We start from the raw sequence: 18,183 nt of genomic DNA on the forward strand, positions 1-18,183 counted from the left end.
TAGTAGAATAGGGTATATTAGATGTTTGAATAAAATATTTAAGAAAGCATGTACTCTTTTTAACTCATGAAAATATTAATATTCATCTAATGGTATAAAAGTCAATATAATTTCATGTAATAAAATGAGGGATATTAATTAGCTGAATAAAACAATTATAAAGAAACATGTACTCTTGACCCTAAGAAGATATTAATGATATAATGTACAAAATATAATCTAAGTGCATATTGTAAAAAAGTGGGTATTTGAAATACTTGGATTAGATACTATAAGAAGCATGTACCCATTGATCTTTAAAATAAAAGAGCAATAATAACATAATGATATAAGGGGTCATTTAGTTGCATATAATAAAATAGGGTTCTTTGAATAAGACACAAAAAGGAGCATGTACTCTCAACATTAAAGGAATAATAATGATGTAACGATATCAAAGGTCATGTAAGGCACATAGTAAAATTAGGAAATGTTAAATAATTTAATAAAACATTTTAAAGGGACATGTACTCTTAACATGAAAGGAATGAATGGTAATTAAAAGGTCATGTAAATGCACATAGAAAAGATATGGGATACATATTAATGGATTTAAGAGGGTATAATTGACATAATAGATAATCATGCTCAGTGTAGATGAGAGATAAGCAAAGAATAATTCATGCCATAAAATACATGAAAGATGATAGCCATGCATGGATGGAAGAAAATAAAACAGAACATACTACATGCCAACATAAGTAAGAAAGGCATAATTCCCTACTCTTTTTCCTAACGCTTCTTCGAGCTTGCCTCTTATGTTTGCCCACAGAATATTATTTCTTTGTAGAGAGAGAAGGGAGAGGATGTTTATATAAATTTGGGGATAGGGTGGTTGGGATATTTTAAATTCAAACGGAAGGCGGTTACTAGATTCCTATCCATAATTCAAAATTCTAAGCCCAACTTCCAACTGACTTTCAAATTCAAATTAAATTTTTGTTTCTAGAAGGGGTGGTTGTTACATTATCACCCCCGTAAGAAAAGAATTTGTCCCCAAATTCCATGTCTGAACTTGGCCGGTAAGGGTCGTCTTAAATAACTTAGGGGTCTTACTGAAATTTCCTATTGTTTGGGAGAAAAGGAGATCCTCACCATGATTGTTACCTGTAAACAAGTTCGGGAACTTCTGTCTCATGTCTGCCTCTTTTTCCCATGTGTAGTCTCTGGAATTTCCGCTACCCCATGCCACTCTTACCAATTGTATCGTCTTGCTCCTTGGTTGCTTCGTGTTTCTGTCTACAATCTCTATGGCTGGTAGTTCAGAAGTCAGGTCATTTTTGAGTGTTACATCCTCTTGCTGCAACACATGGCTTGGATCGTGCTGGTATTTTCGGAGTTGGGACACGTGGAACACGTTGTGTAGTCTTGATAGATTTGGTGGTAGGGCAAGCTGGTATGCCGACTTTCCTATACGCCGGAGGATTTGGAATGGACCCAGGTACCGGGGCCTTAGTTTTCGTACTTTAAGAGCCCTCCCTACCCCGGTGGTGGGGTGATTTTTAGGAATACGTGATCGCCTTCCTGAAATTCGAGGGGTTTTCTTCGTTGATCTGCATAACTCTTTTGTCGACTTTGGGCGGTGCGCCTTCTTCCTCTTATCCTCTTGATATCTTCTGTGGTCTGTCTTACTAACCCTAAGTAGCCTTTATCTTCCGGTCCGTACCAGCATAAATGAGATTGGCATCTTCGCCCGTACAGTGCCTCATATGGTGCCATCCCGATGCTACCATGGTAACTGTTGTTATAAGCAAACTCGATCAGTGGTAGGTGACTCTCCCACTTTCCTGGTTTGTCCAGGACACAAGCTCGTAACATGTCTTCCAACGTCTGGATGGTCCTCTCTGTTTGCAGGTGGTATGATGTGCTTAGGCACAATTTTATCCCGAAATGCCTTCTGCAGTGCGTTCCAAAACCTCGAGGTAAATCTTGAGTCTCTGTCCGAGACTATGGTTGTTGGTACCCCATGTAACCTCACGATCTCTTTGATATATAGTGTGGCTAGTCTTTCCAATGAGTCGGTTGCCTTAACTGGTAGAAAGTGGGCAGTCTTTGTAAGTCGGTCCACGATGACCCATATAGCGTCACGCCCCGCTTGAGTACGAGGTAGTCCCATGACGAAATCCATCGATATGTCCTCCCATTTCCACTTTAGGATGCCAAGGGGTTGCAATACCCCTGATGGTTTCTGGTGTTCAATTTTTACCTTCTGACAAAACCAGACATTTATTCACGACTGTAGCTAAATCCTTTTTCAAATCATGGTACATCTTTGTCATGCCAGGATGAATGGTAAAATCTCCTTTGTGGGCTTCTTCTGCAATCTTGCTTTGAAGATCGCCTCCCCTTGGGACACAGATTCGACCTTGGTATCTCCACACCTTGTCCTCTCCTTCGGTGAAGCCTTTCAATTTTCCTTCTTTGACAAGGCGCAGGGTTTCTTGAAAATCGGGATCGGAACTCTGCGCCTTAGTTATTTGTTCTTTGAATTGACTTGCCGCTGTTAGGTGGTTCAGACGTATGCTTTTTGGAGCGAGGGTGACTTGTAAGTTCATGTCTCTGAAATTCTTTATCAACTCTGCCTCTTTTATCATTAGCCATGATGCCTTGAGTACCTTCCGACCCAGAGCGTCAGCCACCAAGTTAGCCTTTCCTGGGTGGTAATTTAGAACAAAGTCATAATCTTTAAGAAACTCCATCCACCTCCTTTGTCGCATGTTGAGTTCCTTCTGGTCGAATAGGTACTTTAAGCTCTTATGATCGGAAAATACTTGAAATCCAACTCCGTACAATGATGCCTCCATGTCTTCAGCGCAAATACTATCGCGGCTAGTTCAAGGTCGTGAGTTGGATAGTTGGCTTCGTGGGTCTTCGGTTGTCTTGACGCATACGCCACTACCTTTTTGCATTGCATTAGTACGCAACCCAATCCTTGTCCTGAGGCATCGCAGTAAACTTCGAAAGCCATGTCGGGGATAGGTAAGGCTAGTACTGGGGCGGATGTCAAGCGACACTTTAACTCTTGGAAGCTTATTTCGCAGTCTGGCATCTAAGTAAACGGGGTATCCTTCCTGGTTAAACGAGTTAATGGCAGGGCTAGTTGAGAAAACCCCCTTATGAACCTTCTATAGTAGCCCGCCAATCCAAAAAAACTCCTTATTTCTGTGACTGACGTCGGCCTTTCCTAGTTTAGTACCGAGTCTATCTTACTGGGATCTACTGATATTCCGTTGCCGGAAACCATATGTCCAAGAAATTGTACCTCCTTCATCCAAAACTCACACTTGGATAGTTTTGCGTACAACTTTTTCTCTCGAAGGGTCCCCAGTATTACACGCAAGTGCTCCCTGTGTTCTTCTTCTGTTTTGGAGAAAATCAAAATATCATCTATGAATACCACCACGAAACTGTCGAGGTAAGGTCGAAAAATTCCATTCATGTAGTCCATAAAGACGGCGGGGGCATTGGTCAACCCAAAAGACATTACTGTGAAGTCGTTGTGTCCGTATCTCGTTCGAAATGCTGTCTTTGGAATGTCTTCCTCTCTTACCCTTATTTGATGATACCCTGATCCCATGTCGATCTTTGAGAACACTGTTGCACCTTATAGTTGGTCCATTAAGTCATCTATTCTTGGGAGGGGATACTTGTTCTTCACCGTGATTTTGTTGAGTTGCCTATAGTCCACGCAGGGACGCATGCTGCCATCCTTTTTCTTCACGAACAATACTGGAGCTCCCCAGGGAGAGGTTTAGCAAGGCATATCCTTGCCTTGTACGTGTGTCTTCGGAGGTTCTTGGAAGATCACGTGTGTCTCGTATGGATTGAGAAGGGAAGATGACTTTTCTCTCAAAACAATCTAACAAGACTCGGTTTTCGTTGAGCCAATCCATTCCTAGGATGATGTCTAATCCTACTAAAGGGAGGCACACTAGGTTAGCAAGGTATGACCTATCTGAAATGAGGATGCAAGTCCCCTGACAAACCTGCTGAGTTTTAACACTCTTACCGGCTGGGGTAGTCACCAGTAGGACATATGGTAGTTTGGTCATGGGTAAACTGATTCTACTAGTAGTAGAGAGAGATATAAATGGATGAGAAGCACCAGTATCGTAAAGAATAGTTAAAGGAACTCCATTAATTGTGCACTTACCCTTGATTCAATCTTCTGACTGGTGGGCTCCTTTGGCTTGCCATAAGTTTCCTGTTCATGGGTAACTATAAGGAAAAGTTCTATCAGTCGTACCTTCTAAAACAGGATCTCTAGGATCGACTTTGCTCTGATACCAATAATGTAACACCCTAAATTAATATTCTACCTTTAAAGGCCTTTAAGTAGGGTGTCACACTTAATATGAAAAAAAGCAGATAACTAAATCGTTAGGTAAGAAGAGAAGGAAAATACACGCAAAACTTTGGGTGGAAATTGAGTAGTACTAAAAGGATGAAATTGAACAAAACTCAAAGGGGTTCAAGCAAACATAAAAGAATTCCCATGAACACGGTTCTAAAGGAGATAGTGCTTAAAGGTAACTATGACGAAAAGGAAACTAACGCATCCTAACTAGTTTCATCGAAGAAACTTCCATCCTTGTGTCATGTCCTATCCTTGGCTCGGGTTGTCGGATTCCTCTTCCTCGGTTTCGGAGTCAGACTCGAGGTGTACCACCTTAGATGACCGCTTCTTAGATGCTGAAGCGTTCCTATCTAGGAAGGTTACGACGGGCAGCTGGGGTTCTTCTTCCACGAACTCTCGATCTAAGTAGATAGTTTGGAGCACGGTAGTAGTGGTCGCAACTACCCACGCGTGCTTCGAGGGGTCATACTCAGAAGTTACCTTCAGGGGACACTGCGTCGTCTCTATCCGCTGTGCCATGTTCCTCTGGAGACAGTATGGGAAAAGAAAGGGAGTGAGAACCTAACGTCTCAGTAGGAGTGCTATGCAACACCTCCATATCCATCTCCAGCCCACGTGCGGGATTTTTAAAAAGAGCGTATAACGTGGCATGTAATATGTATCTTTCTTGTAAAACATGTGTGCAAAAAGGAAAGCATATAGGAAAATAGAAGGATAACATCTTAAGTAACATCAACATAATCATAATTAAATCTAAAAAAAATCATAAATAAATCTTTAGAAAAAAACATCATCATGATCAAACTTTGCCATATACTTTCTCTTTTCCTTAACTTATAGCTTTTATGAAGGGTATTGAGCTCAAATCGGTATAAATGAGAGTCCACTTCCCTTACCGAAGGTTCTTATCTCGAATGTCTTGGTGATCACTTTTCCTTACCGAAGAATCATCTCGATCGATTACCCTCCCTTACCGAGGGATCATCTCGATATCTTATCTTTGGGGATCACCTTCCCTTACCGAAGGATCATCTCGATTCGATCACCTTCCCTTACCGAAGGATCATCTCACTTATCTTTTCTTTGGGGGTCACCTTCACTTACCAAAGGATCATTCCCTCAGTTTAATTTATAATTAGGATTGTTTAGGCATACACAAGAAGAGATTCATGCAAGAATAGATCATGCAAAAATAGATTGTGCAAGAGGTGGAACATATACCATGATAAAATGAGCATGTTGAATAATGATATTATAAGAAAGTGGGTACTCTCGGTCCTAGAGGGATATTAATAATACAATGTATAAAATATCACATAAGTGTTCATTTATAAAAAAATAGGATATTTTAAATAGTTGAATAGTTATAAGGGAGCATGTACTCTTAACTCAAAGAAATATTATTAATCCAATGGTTTAAAAGTTAATATAATTCCGTGTAATAAAATAGGGGATATTAATTAGCTGAATGAAATAATTATAAGGAAACATGTACTCTTGACCCTTAGAAGATGTTAGTAATATAATGTATAAAATATAATCTAAGTGCACATAGTAAGAATGGGGTATATTAAATACTGGAATAAAATATTATAAGGAAGCATATACCTTTTACTTTAAATTTTAAAGAGTAATAATAACATAATGATATAAGAGGTCATTTAGTTGCAGATAATAGAATAGAATACATTAAACAAGACATAAAAAAACATGTACACTTAACATTAAAGGGATAATAATAATATAATGGAATAAAAAGTCATGTAAATGCACATAATAAAGTTAGGGTGATTAAATAAAACATTATAAAGGAGCATGTACTCTCAACATTAAAGGAATAATAATGATGTAACAGTATCAAAGGTCATGTAAGGCACATAGTAAAATTAGGAAATGTTAAATAATTTAATAAACATTTTAAAGAGACATGTACTCTTAACATGAAAGGAATGAATGGTAATTAAAAGGTCATGTAAATGCACATAGAAAAGATATGGGATACATATTAATGGATTCAAAGGGTATAATTGACATAATAGATAATCATGCTCAGTGTAGACGAGAGATAAGCAAAGAATAATTCATGCCATAAAATACATGAAAGATGATAGCCATGCATGGATGGAAGAAAATAAAACAGAGCATACTACATGCCAACATAAGTAAGAAAGGCATAATTCCCTACTCTTTTTCCTAACGCTTCTTCGAGCTTGCCTCTTGTGTTTGCTCACAGAATATTATTTCTTTGTAGAGAGAGAAGGGAGAGGATTAGTATTTGAGAGGAGTGATTTTCTACCTATGGGTGCTCCCCTATTTATATACATTTGGGGATAGGGTGGTTGGGATATTTTAAATTCAAACGGAAGGCGGTTACTAGATTCCTATCCATAATTCAAAATTGTAAGCCCAGCTTCCAACTGACTTTCAAATTTCAAATTAAATTTTTGTTTCTAGAAGGGGTGGTTGTTACAACTGTTTTCTGACGCTTTGCAAAAAAGGATTGAGTCATCCGCAAACAATAAATAATTAACAGTAGGATATCTTCTATTGATATGAATACCTTTAATGAGACCGTTTTGCTCTGTCTTGTTTAGTAAAAAAGATAATCCTTCTGCACAGAAAAGAAAAATGTATGGAGATAGAGGGTCTCCTTGACGGATACCTCTATTTGGTTTAAAAAAACTAAAAGGTTGACCTTCAACAACTACAGATTAAGAAAATGTAGTCACCACCTCCTGTATCCAACCAATCTACCTAGATTTAAATCCTACCTTCTCCAAAATGAACCAAAGAAAATGCCACTCAACATGATCATAGGCTTTGCTCATATCCAATTTAACAGCCATTTCACTTGATAGGCCCCTCTTCTTTGTCTTTAGATAGTGCATACATTGATTAACGACTAGAACACTGTCTGAAATCAATCTACCCTTAATGAAGGCACTTTGATTATGGCTAATAAGCAAAGTCATAAATTTTTGTAGCCGATGGACTAGTACTTTAGAAATAATCTTATACACAATTGAGGAAAGGCTGATGGGTCTAACCTGTGTCATATCCTTTGCATAAAGAATCTTAGGAATGAGACAGATTTGTGTATGGTTGAAGCTCTTTAATAGTCTACCATTGACAAAGAAACTGCGGACAGCCTTAAAAATATCCTCCCCTACTAAACTCCAATAGAATTGAAAGAATTTAGACGTAAATACATCATCACCAGGGGCGCTCTGGGGGTGAACACTAAAGACCACATGTTTTACCTCATCAAAACTAACCAGTCTAGTTAATTTTCTGTTCATGGTTGCTGAAACTTTAGTTTCAAAATCTTCGAATGCATGTGTCGGATTAGCTTGGTTAATCGATGTGAAGATATCCTTGAAGTATGTTTCAGATACTTATGAAATTTTTTCATGGGTGGTAGTATACGTACCATCATTATTTTCCAGTTTCCAAATTTTATTTCTCTGGATTCTGGATTGGAGTGATTGGTGAAAGAAACTTGTATTTTTGTCCCCTTCTTTTAACCACTTTACACGAGATTTCTCCCTCCAATAGCTTTCCTCTCTAAAGTAAGCATCCTGTTGAGTTAAGAAATTAATTAAATTAATTAGTGATGACAAATATTATTTTATTGGGCAAAATAAATAATTAAATGTTGATTATTTATAACTATATTTTGCTGATTATTTAGAATTAAATGTTGCAGGCCAAAACATATATGAAGCAGCAGCCCAAGTGAATAAGAAAAATAAGGCTGGTGGGCTATAACATAAATAGAAGCCCAAAGAAAAACAAAGAAAGAAATCAGACGGACCAAGCAAATCAAGACCCGATCCAAACCCGACTTAAATTTAGCAAGCATTTTTCTCTCACTTGCTTTCACCTAATCAACGTACACTTTTTTCCCTCTTGATCAGAAATCACAGAAGAAAGAGAGAGCTTTTTTCCTAAACTATTCACCAAAGAAGCAAGAAAGAGAAAAGTTAAGCAAATGGTAAAAGTCTAATTACTCACATCAATCCATATCAAGAAGAGGTCAGAAGCTAAAGGCGACTTTGTTTTCTTCTACATGCATCTCATTTTTCTTCTCTTCTTCCCAACTCTTTGCTAGTCCGAAAATGTAATTCATGAAAAAGTTGATTTATGCTCTAATCTGCTGTGTATCTACGGTCACAAGTAAGTCTTGAGGACTAAGTAGCTTTTCAATGGTCAAGATCTGGGTTTACCATTGAGGATATATGTTTTCTGCTTTTCTATGGTTATCGGTCAACAAGAGAAGGTTAGAGCACAGTTTCCTTTCTAAGGATTAATGGGAAAAAGGTGAGATAGTGGGTTGGTGAAGCACACTGCTCAAAGTTTGACCTAGGAAGAAGAACCCAACAACATGCAAGGAGATAAAAAAAGTTTGCTGTTCATTTAGAAGGCAAGGAGAGAAAACCAGAGTTTGGTAAGAGGTGTTCTAAGAAAAGTTTCCCGAAGAAGTTCCTCTACTTGGACAATGCTTACTTTCAAAGAAGCATTCTGCCAATATTGAAGAACTAACTCAGAGACATGCAAGTCTAGTTTATCACGTAGCAAAGAGGCTGTTGATGAAGTTAATCTCCTTCATGTTTTACAGATTGTAATTTACTTTTCAATGTTTATATTTCTATAATTTCTTGAGTGAAAAGGCATAATGAGAGAGCTCTAGTAAAAACCATGAGTGGAAAGAGGTTGAGTGATACACTTGAGAAAAAAGCCTAGAGTTATTTTCAGATTTTTTTAGGTATGTTTGTGTCTCGTATCTTGTACCTGTGAAGTATCTATTTCTTAGTTGGGTTAACACTAACAGTAAAGAGTTAGGTATTAGCATAGCCAAAGTCAAGTTAGGTTAGAACTTGAATGTAAAAGGATTGTATCAATTATGTAGAATTAGTGTATCTAATACTTTTGAAAAAAAATCCTAGTAAAACAAGTTGAAGGAGTATGTACTCTTTTATGTGAAAAAACTTAAATGGTGCTCACATGTTAAATTTGTAATTATTATCATAAGTCAATTATGCACTTCTACTATTAGTCCTTTTTTTTTCTACAATATTCTTTAATTCAATAAGATAAAAATTAATTTATCGTCTAAACTCTATTCGAGAATTTGTTGTTAATTTAAATTTCTGATATTTTTTTAAGTGGAGGAGTGGCCACTCGAACAATTATTAGTACTTGCTTTGATTAGGGTTGATAAACGATAGCATGGATGCTGCTGAACAAAACGCATCCAATTCAACCAAAATTCTTCTTTTGCTTCGCGGTTTTCTCGGAATTCAGCAACGCAGAGCCGAAGCATATTCCAAACTCAAAAGGTTAAAACCTCAATCTATTCTCTCGCTCCATCAAATTCTCACATTACATCGATTTCGTTAATGTTATTTAGTTAATTTGGGATTGTATCGATTTACTGTGCGTTTCCTTGATTCTGAATCTACGATGATTTGAATGTTTCTGAGCTGAGTTTAGGGTCGAGCAATCCACGGAAAGGGGCATAAACCCTAAGTTGTGGGGAAGATTAGTTGAGTGCTTAATAGCTGAGTAAGTCTTAGCCTAAGAAAGATAGCATTCGGCAAATTCTGCTTAACACAAAACATGTAGAACACTTGGCTTAAATCGAATAAAATGCTCAACCAAACTTAAGTTGTTGCCAGCTAAGATGCCGAGTATCGGAAAGCTTTGGACGTGAGCATTGATTGGTGGCAACTTGTTGAGGTTGTTTTGGGGTTGAAAATTGAACAGTATTTGTGATATTTTTCTATTTTCCCTTGGCTGATTTGCCCCGTGTTTCTAATTAGGATCCTAAGTCAGTGTAGCCATCTGTTGAAACTTTTTTTTTGCTGAGTATTATCTTAATCCAAAATGTGCTTTCAAATTTCAATCGACAGCTGATGGCTGATCCATGCTTCAATTCAGTAACCAGTTTGCTATTGACTGATAATCAAGTAATCACATTAGCCAATTAGCTGATAACATGAATTTCCTGCTCTGCCTTTCATTTGTGAATTGTGATCAATCTTTGTAGTCTCATTTCATCTTGTTAATCGTCTGTCCTTCATCAATACTCATTTTGGTTAGTGATTCATTGAATTGCCAATCAAGCTCTCACTAGAGTACTTTGAGAAATGAGAACCCATAACTGAGAGATAGAATCCTTGTCTTGATGTTAATTGCCTGAATAGTGGAGCTGATAGTGTTTGCAGTGACTTAGTTCCTCAGCAAATTTGGCAAGATTCCTTTGAAGGTTGTTGTCATAGTTTCATTCATCTAGCCAATAATTTTGTGTAAAACAACTCCTGAAACATAACTCATAATACATAATAAAGATAGTACTAAATGAAAATGCAAATATCATTTTAAATTTCGTAAACATGAAAGCATGCAATATTTCCCTTATTTAGAAATTGAGAGAATATTATTGGAGGTTTTAGCATTTTTTGAATTTTCAAATACTGTTGGCATTTTATACTTAATGAAATGTTTAACTTGACAGGGGGTTTTCTGATTACATGGCTTCAGGAGGGGAATTGGCTTACCAGAAGCTTTGCAGTGAAATCACAATAGAGTTCAATGATTGCTCAAAAAAAGTTAGATGCATGTGATCCCAATCTTATCAATTTTCTTTTCACCTCCTTTTTTTTTATTTTACTGCATTTCCTTAGCTTTTTTATTTTCTGCTTTAGCATAGGTCCTTGAGATGGAGTCATTATTCCAGAGCCCTGACTACCAGAGATTAGATCTTGCACAAATTCTTAGAGCAGTTCAAGATCAGGAAAAGCAAAAACTGCACCTGGTATGTGTCTTTGGCTAAAACAAAAAAATGTCAGTTTCTATTGAAGTGTGCAACTTACCTTTATGGCTTTACTTCTTTTGATTATTAACATGGGAAATTTATTTATTTATCATTTGATAAAAAAAGGAAGTTCCACTAAATTCGAAGAGAATATACAAAAGATAGGATAAGCCATCCTTGCATAGATACAAAAGGTATAGTTATTAAGGCGTAAAAGCTTAGCTACATAACAACACATGCCCTTTGAATGTTAGCTAAAGAAACCCCATTAAACAGATTATGTGCTAGGCAATAAAGGGAGGTCAAAAGAATAATCCTATTTCAAATGAAACCAATAGTTGAAAAGGGACCTCTAAAAATCCTGGAATTCTTTTCCAATCATATACACATACACCACTAGTCCAGAGCACTGCCAAAAAATTTCGGACTGCCATAGAACCTCTATTGTTTTACGTGAGGCATATCCTCTGAACTTAGTGAGAAGAAAGTGATGCAAGTTTGTTGGAAGATACCAGAAAGCCTACCCCACAGCGATCTTGTTGTAGGGCAGTGACAAAATTGATGAGCCCTTGATTTAATACCCAACCCACACAATTCTGCACATGATGATGATAGGCAACAGAGCACTGAGTGGCCTGCACTTTTGTATCGCATCATTAGTGTTAAACCAATTTAGAACTACACTCCAAATAAAAGCCTAAACCTTAGGAGGAGCTTTAGATTTCCAAATAAGTTTATCCACGGAAAATCTCTCTAGATTAGGAGAACATGTCAAGAATTGAATATAAGATTTACAAGATAAAACACCAAAGGGGTCAAGAGTCCAAATCCTAGTTTTTGGATCATTGGTCGTAATTCATCACCTCTATCATTTAAGTCTCGAATAAAATGGAAGTTCCATGCAGAGTTATCTAGAGAGAAGAACTGACAACTAGGAGCACTGTGAAGTGGGAAGCTTGCAATCTTCTATGATGCAAAGAATGTGCCTCCTCTGCCAGGGTTTGTGTGCCCTGCTCCTCTGCTAAATTTGATCTTCTGTGCAGAAGCAGTGGTGGGTCACGGTGGTTTGTATAGCAGCTAAGCGGGGTTAGAAGGGCAGAGGCCATGGTCAATGATGGCCTTGCGCAATTGGGTGTTTGGGCAAGGCCGGGGTTGAGGATGACTGGTGAAAAGTGGTCTTTTTTGTTCTCTTATCTTCCTTTGCAATATGGTTTCCCTTTATATTATAGATGTTGCTTTTATCTTGAGTCTGATCATGGCAAGTTTCATTGGCTCCAATTTTATGAAAGAAAAAGTTCTGGTTACACTAGTTGAGCTGAAAGTCTTGGATATATGGTTTAGGGTTTAGGGTTTGGATCTGGCTTTTGGGAAACACAAATGGGGTATATAGTGTTGTTTGTCTTACATGAGAGATGTGTCATGTGGATGAGATGAAGGATGGAGAAAAGTGATAGAAGGTTAAATTAGGTTTTTTGAAAAATATGTTAAATGAGGGGAGTTGTGTCAACTTAAAAAATAGAGGGATTAAGTGAATAGAGAAAGACTGTGAATTAATTTGTCCTATCTTTCGATGATGCTCCCCCTTTTCTGTTCAGTTTTGCATGAGGTTGTCTGTCCTTGAAGATTTTCTAAAAGATCATGTATCATGATGAATTGATTAGATTCCATATTTCCATGTGCCATAAATTGCATTCAGTGTTTTCTTATTCTTTATCAAACCCCTTTCCTGTTTCTTGCAACTAAAATATAAACGACAGTTAACAGCTCAATCTTATGGTCTTTGCTGACAAGTTCTTTACTTTTAAAGACAGCTACCATTCAAGTGTTAAAAAAAGCTGGGCGCCCTTCTGAACGACTGGTTAGCCACGAGAATTGCAAATATACGAAACCGAGAGAACACGAGTGTGTTCATGTCCAGGAGATTACTGAAGCTTCTGGAACTGAGGAGGCCGAGGCGGATGCTGAGTATGATAATGCTCTTAAGGAAGCTATTAAAGGTGTCCAAGATGCTGTCACAGCCATAAATGAACATCTAGAAGAAGTCAGATATGAAATTGAGGCCCTTGAAGCAGATTGATTCTCTGCATGTTCATTTATTTATACATTTGCTGACTTAGATTCACATTAAAAGCATAAACATATTTCCTTTGAAAGGATAGGTAAAGATGCACAGTGCTACAAGTATTGAGATGTATATAGATTCCCTAGAGTGGAGTTCATGAATTTTGTTCAGTTAATCATCAACAAATTCTATTAAAATGGTGAAAAATTCAGAAGTTCCAATTAAAAGTTTAAAATCCATTGTAAAGAATAGTGGTGAGGCTCTAGATTCAAATCTCATTTGACCAAAAAGTAGCGGGTGGAAATTGATGACTATTTGAGACTGATATGTGGTTCTGATTTCTGAAGTTTACCTTAAATCAACCATATTTTAATCTAAGAAAGAGGAAAGCTATCAGTAATAATATATATTCTTTTAAAAGAAAATAATTAATACTAAATATCTGACCAAATTGAATTTTAAAAATAGATATTTGTTTAAGATTAAGGGCAGCAAAAAAGTCACAACATAAACTGCTTGAAGCAATCCAACATTGATAAGTTCAATTTTCTCTTAAAAGTGTCATTATAAAAGTATTTTTGAAGTAATTAAACGAATGCATCCCAAATTCAATCTTAAGTAAGATATCCTTAATCCAAAGTCATAACCTATCTTTGCTGCATAACACACATCTACCGCAAACATTCGAATTTTATGGTCTACGCAAAACAAGTAAGCATGTAATGATCATGCTTTGGAGCCAAGACATGGGGAATTTTCTCACTAATTTTCCTCCCGCAATTTCTGCACTTATCATGTACTTATCATTAGAAAATCACTCTTAAAACTATGATCTACAATAATAAGTCTATAGAGTATTACCTAATAAAAAAATACAATACGCAGTACACAATCTTGTGTAGTTAACTCTCTCTTCGTGTGTACAAATGACTCATTAAAAAATTAGTATATATCTATCAATAGTATGAAAATTCATGTGTACTTTTATCCATTTTTCCTTTGGCTGTTGTAAAAATATTGACAAAATGTTCCAACTTTCTTCATCGAAGCACCCTGCCTAAGAACATTCCCACCATTCAGAACAAAATCATTGAAGACATTATCCTCTTTGGGGCTAGTTTTCGTCACCATTTTGTTCTTCCTTATTGATATTCCTACAATTCACTTGCTCCATATATTCTGCAGCCGTGCGCTCTGCATCAGAACACCAAGGATTTACACATAATTATATGAATTTGGATCCTCTCATTTTAAAAATGAACAAGACAAGTATCTTCACCATTGATTGTTCCTCATTTTAATTTCATTTTTCTAGAGCAATCAAATGAAAGGTAGAAATACAAAGATGACAGTGTCACATTAGAATATCCAAATCCTAATTATATAGACATTTCTGAATCAGTTTGCTTAACCACTTACCGCTGACTAATGCAGAGCAGATATTTTCCTTTTTTGTTCTGGAAATGTCTATCATTATGTACTGTGGTTCTGCGCTCAGATGCTTCAGATGCGAACTGATTCTCATTTGCACAGTCAGTTGGTTTTGCTCCCGGTTGATGACGAGGTCAGATAACAGAAGATGTTCCTTCAGCACCTATCTTTCTCTCAATATCCTCTATCAAACGGTTCGCACTTGAGACATCATTTTCAGATGAACATTTATACTGTTGGAGTTCTCGAGGGTCGTTACAATTTTTCAACATATCAGAAAATGCTTGGGCCTTCTGAATTATAGAATTCCTTCTTGCACGCGCATCATCATTGTCTTTACTGTAAGTATTTGGCAAGTTGGTAGAATGGGGAATGGAAGACATCAAATTGCAAAGCTTTTGTGCCACTTCAGTCATACCCCGTTTCTTTAACTCCGCATTCAGTCTCTGAAAAGTAAGGTACTGAGGAACTATACCCCTTCGCATCATGTCCTCGAATTCAGCAAAAGCCTCTTCCAACTTATGCATTTTGCATAGCAAATGAACTAACATGGTACTTGTAGCCAAGTCCATGTCCAATCCTTTATGTCTCATTTCCTTACTAACTTGAACTGCCAAGTCTAACCTTTCCTCTTCACATAACATCTTCACCAAAAGATGGTATGTTAGCCGATCAGGCGTATAACCGGATTGAATGATCTTGGTATACAAGTTCATCCCTTCCTCAATCTTCCTGCATCTTGAGAAGTATCTAAAGAAGTAGTTATAGGTGGTGGAGCTTGGAAGGAAACCCCTACTTATCATCATTTTAAGAATCTTACTAGCACCTACAAGGTCTCCTGCCTTACAAAACCCCTTCACCAGAGAATTATATGTCGATTCGGTAGGGCCAATTTCTAAAACATGAAATCGTTCCATCATCCCCAAGGCCTCTTTAAATCTCCCAGCTTCTCCTAATGCATCAATTATCGGATTATACACTATTGCATTTGGTGCAATTCCTTCTTTGATCATGTCATCAACCATCTCCAGCGCTCTTTCAATTCGACGCATCCGACAATACCCTTTGATAAGGGTACCATATGTCACAACAGTTGGTCTTACATTCTCCTTCTTCATCTCCTCCCAAAGTCTCTCAGCATGTTTGAGTTTCCTTGACCGAAACCATCCATTTAACACTATGTTATAAGCCCGAATGGAAGGAACCCAACCCTGGTTTATCTTCTTTCTTAGACATAAATACTCGTAAGCTGTCCTAACAGATCCTTCTTTGCAAAGTGAATCCAACAATATCTCAAATAAACTCAATTCTGACTCAGAAACTATGATTGAAGTGTGTTTTCTTGCAAACTCAAATGTACGAATTGCAGGTTGTACCATACCTGAAAGTTTTCATTTTTTTAGGTTAAAATTAAACCATTTCTTTATACTTTTCTAAGAGTTAAAATTCTCAGTCCAAACTATCAACATCATTATCTTATTCTTTCATAGATTCAGATGGAAGCTTATGAAAACATAAAACTGAAAATATTCGGGTTTTTTAACCTGCACGTGCATAGCGTCGAATCATGATAGCGAAGGTGGAAACGGAAACCAAAGCTTCTGGCTCGTCCTTTCCATCATCGATGTAACGAAGAATCAGCGTCCAAGCCGAGTCAAATTCCCTGGACTTAGCGAGAGCATTGACCACAGCGTCTAACAGCTTCGAATTAGGTCTGAACCCGGGTTGCTTCTCGGCCCACAGGAATAGCGAGTGAAGCAGCTTGGGCGACGAACCGAAACGGTCAAACACGGCGAGCAGTAGCTCTGAAGCCGGTTGAATCCCGGAGCAGTCCAATTCTGCATGGAGAAGCGAGCCGGGAGAGACTGAAGTGTCGGCGAATATATCAGCAATTGCGGAGAAATCACGCGGCGAGAAATTCGATTGGGGTTGGGGTTCGGAGGATTGGGGTTTGGGATTGGGAGGGGGTTGAGGGAGTGGTAGGGTAGGCCATTTAATGAGGGGGTTTCCGCGAAGAGAGAGCCAGGAAGAAGAGAAGCGGTGGTGGTGATGAAGAAGGGAGAATGAGAATGTAGGAATGAGTTTTTGTTTGAGTGGGGAAAGTAAGAGAGATAGTGAGCGACGAAGAGGGTTGTGGGAGTGCATTTGGTTTGGAAAGAAATTGAAACCGGGGAACGGAGCTGGCGAACGAGTGATGGAGGCGGGTCAAGTCAAATTCTGAAAGGAAGGAAGGGTTTCGTTTCTCCCACCCTCCCCGAAATAGAAGCTAGATTTCAGAAATTTCATGTTAGTATAAATAATTATTTCTTCTCTCTTCAATATATCCAGTCCTCCAAATCCCTAATCTTCTTTGTCCAGAATGACTCCAATCTCTTCCCTGGCGCTGCTGCTATGTCTTCTCTCTCCACCGTCGCTGTAGCTATGTGATGTCTCTCCAGCGAGGCTGCAACCTGTGATCTCATCGCCGATCTGCTCCCCTCCGGTATTATGCGACTCTCTCCGCCGCTGTTGTGCTCTCTGCTCATCCCGTCTCGGTCGCTTCCTCTGTACTCTCTCTCTCCGCGTGTCAGATCTCTTCACCGATCTCCTCTTTTCTTGTTTTGAACTTTTCATTCTTGCTTGGTGATCAATGTTTGGTTGTTGAGGAAGCTTAGAAAAATAGAAATATGGAATGTTTGCATTTGCTGTGATCTGTCTTCTTTGCATTTGTAAAATATAAGTGACTAATTGACATTTTGGCAGTTCACGTGATTTCAGTTCACACTGCAATTGCTGTCCTATGCCGTTGTGCCAGGGATATTGCCTAATGCACTCCACAATTGGAAGCATTCTATGTGAAGTCTTGAAATCTGTACTTTGGAATTATTGCATTGTGTACTTTTGGTGAACAGAATAAGGAGAATATCTCGTCTCTGTTTGCTGCATTGGAAAGGTGATGTTGTGATGTTGCTAACTGTGATACTAAATGTTTTATTGTGTAACCTACTAGTAATAGAATCCGTCCTAGATTCAAATGTTTCAACTACACATATGACTCTTACGGCTTGACCTGGTCTACTCCCTTCACCTGTTGCAATTTTTCTATAATTTGAGAATTCTTTTGTAGGTTATGTTTACACAATTTGAGTAGATTAGGGTTTAATTGAACACAGTTGACAAAAATAATTAAGCCTTATTCCAGTGGATTAGGCAATGCTCTAGCATTCTATTAAAATAGAACATAGTTGAATGGCACAAAAGTTTGTGCTGGACGTTTTATCCTTTGGTCAACATTATATTGTGTTAAAGTTTTTAAGTTTAGCTATGTAAGTTTTGAAGTCTATTGAAGAATTGGACCCTGGTTAGGACTTTTGTGAATGCAAAGGTCAAGTGGGTTCGGGACTCATCTCTTGATAATGCAATCCTGAAAGAGAAAGATTTTAAACAGGTCGTTTCCTTCAAGAATGAAATAGTTTCATCTACTTCCAAATCCCTCTC

The 18,183-nt window shown here is 37.8% G+C and overlaps 2 protein-coding genes across 2 annotated transcripts; one reads left to right on the forward strand and one right to left on the reverse strand.

The window, feature by feature from the left end:
* Nucleotides 1-9,612: 9,612 nt before the first annotated feature.
* On the forward strand, nucleotides 9,613-13,472 carry LOC107471865 (uncharacterized; the record flags this gene model as incomplete). The annotated part of the gene is given in 4 exon segments (XM_016091384.3): nucleotides 9,613-9,735; nucleotides 10,914-11,007; nucleotides 11,109-11,213; nucleotides 13,021-13,472. Coding segments are annotated over 4 exon segments (592 nt in total), but the record flags the coding sequence as incomplete, so codon positions are not given.
* A 557-nt stretch (nucleotides 13,473-14,029) lies between these two features.
* On the reverse strand, nucleotides 14,030-16,851 carry LOC107471950 (pentatricopeptide repeat-containing protein At5g11310, mitochondrial). The gene is made up of 3 exons (XM_016091505.3): nucleotides 16,251-16,851; nucleotides 14,695-16,087; nucleotides 14,030-14,469 (listed from the first exon to the last, which is right to left on the reverse strand). The coding sequence occupies exons 1-2, from the start codon at nucleotides 16,849-16,851 to the stop codon at nucleotides 14,841-14,843; spliced, it is 1,848 nt and encodes a 615-aa protein (XP_015946991.1). The 3' UTR covers nucleotides 14,030-14,469; nucleotides 14,695-14,840.
* Between the last annotated feature and the right edge of the window lie 1,332 nt (nucleotides 16,852-18,183).

The sequence above is a fragment of the Arachis duranensis genome, chromosome 10, assembly GCF_000817695.3.
Source record: "Arachis duranensis cultivar V14167 chromosome 10, aradu.V14167.gnm2.J7QH, whole genome shotgun sequence".
Classification (NCBI taxonomy): Eukaryota; Viridiplantae; Streptophyta; class Magnoliopsida; order Fabales; family Fabaceae; genus Arachis; species Arachis duranensis.

What these genes read in the sequence shown, in the direction of transcription:
- LOC107471950 (XM_016091505.3), bottom strand. Translation starts at nt 16,851, where the DNA reads ATGCACTCCCACAACCCTCTTCGTCGCTCACTATCTCTCTTACTTTCC. An exon ending in TCGACGCTATGCACGTGCAG is followed by an intron (nt 16,088 to 16,250) that starts GTTAAAAAACCC and finishes GAAAACTTTCAG; the next exon opens with GTATGGTACAACCTGCAATT.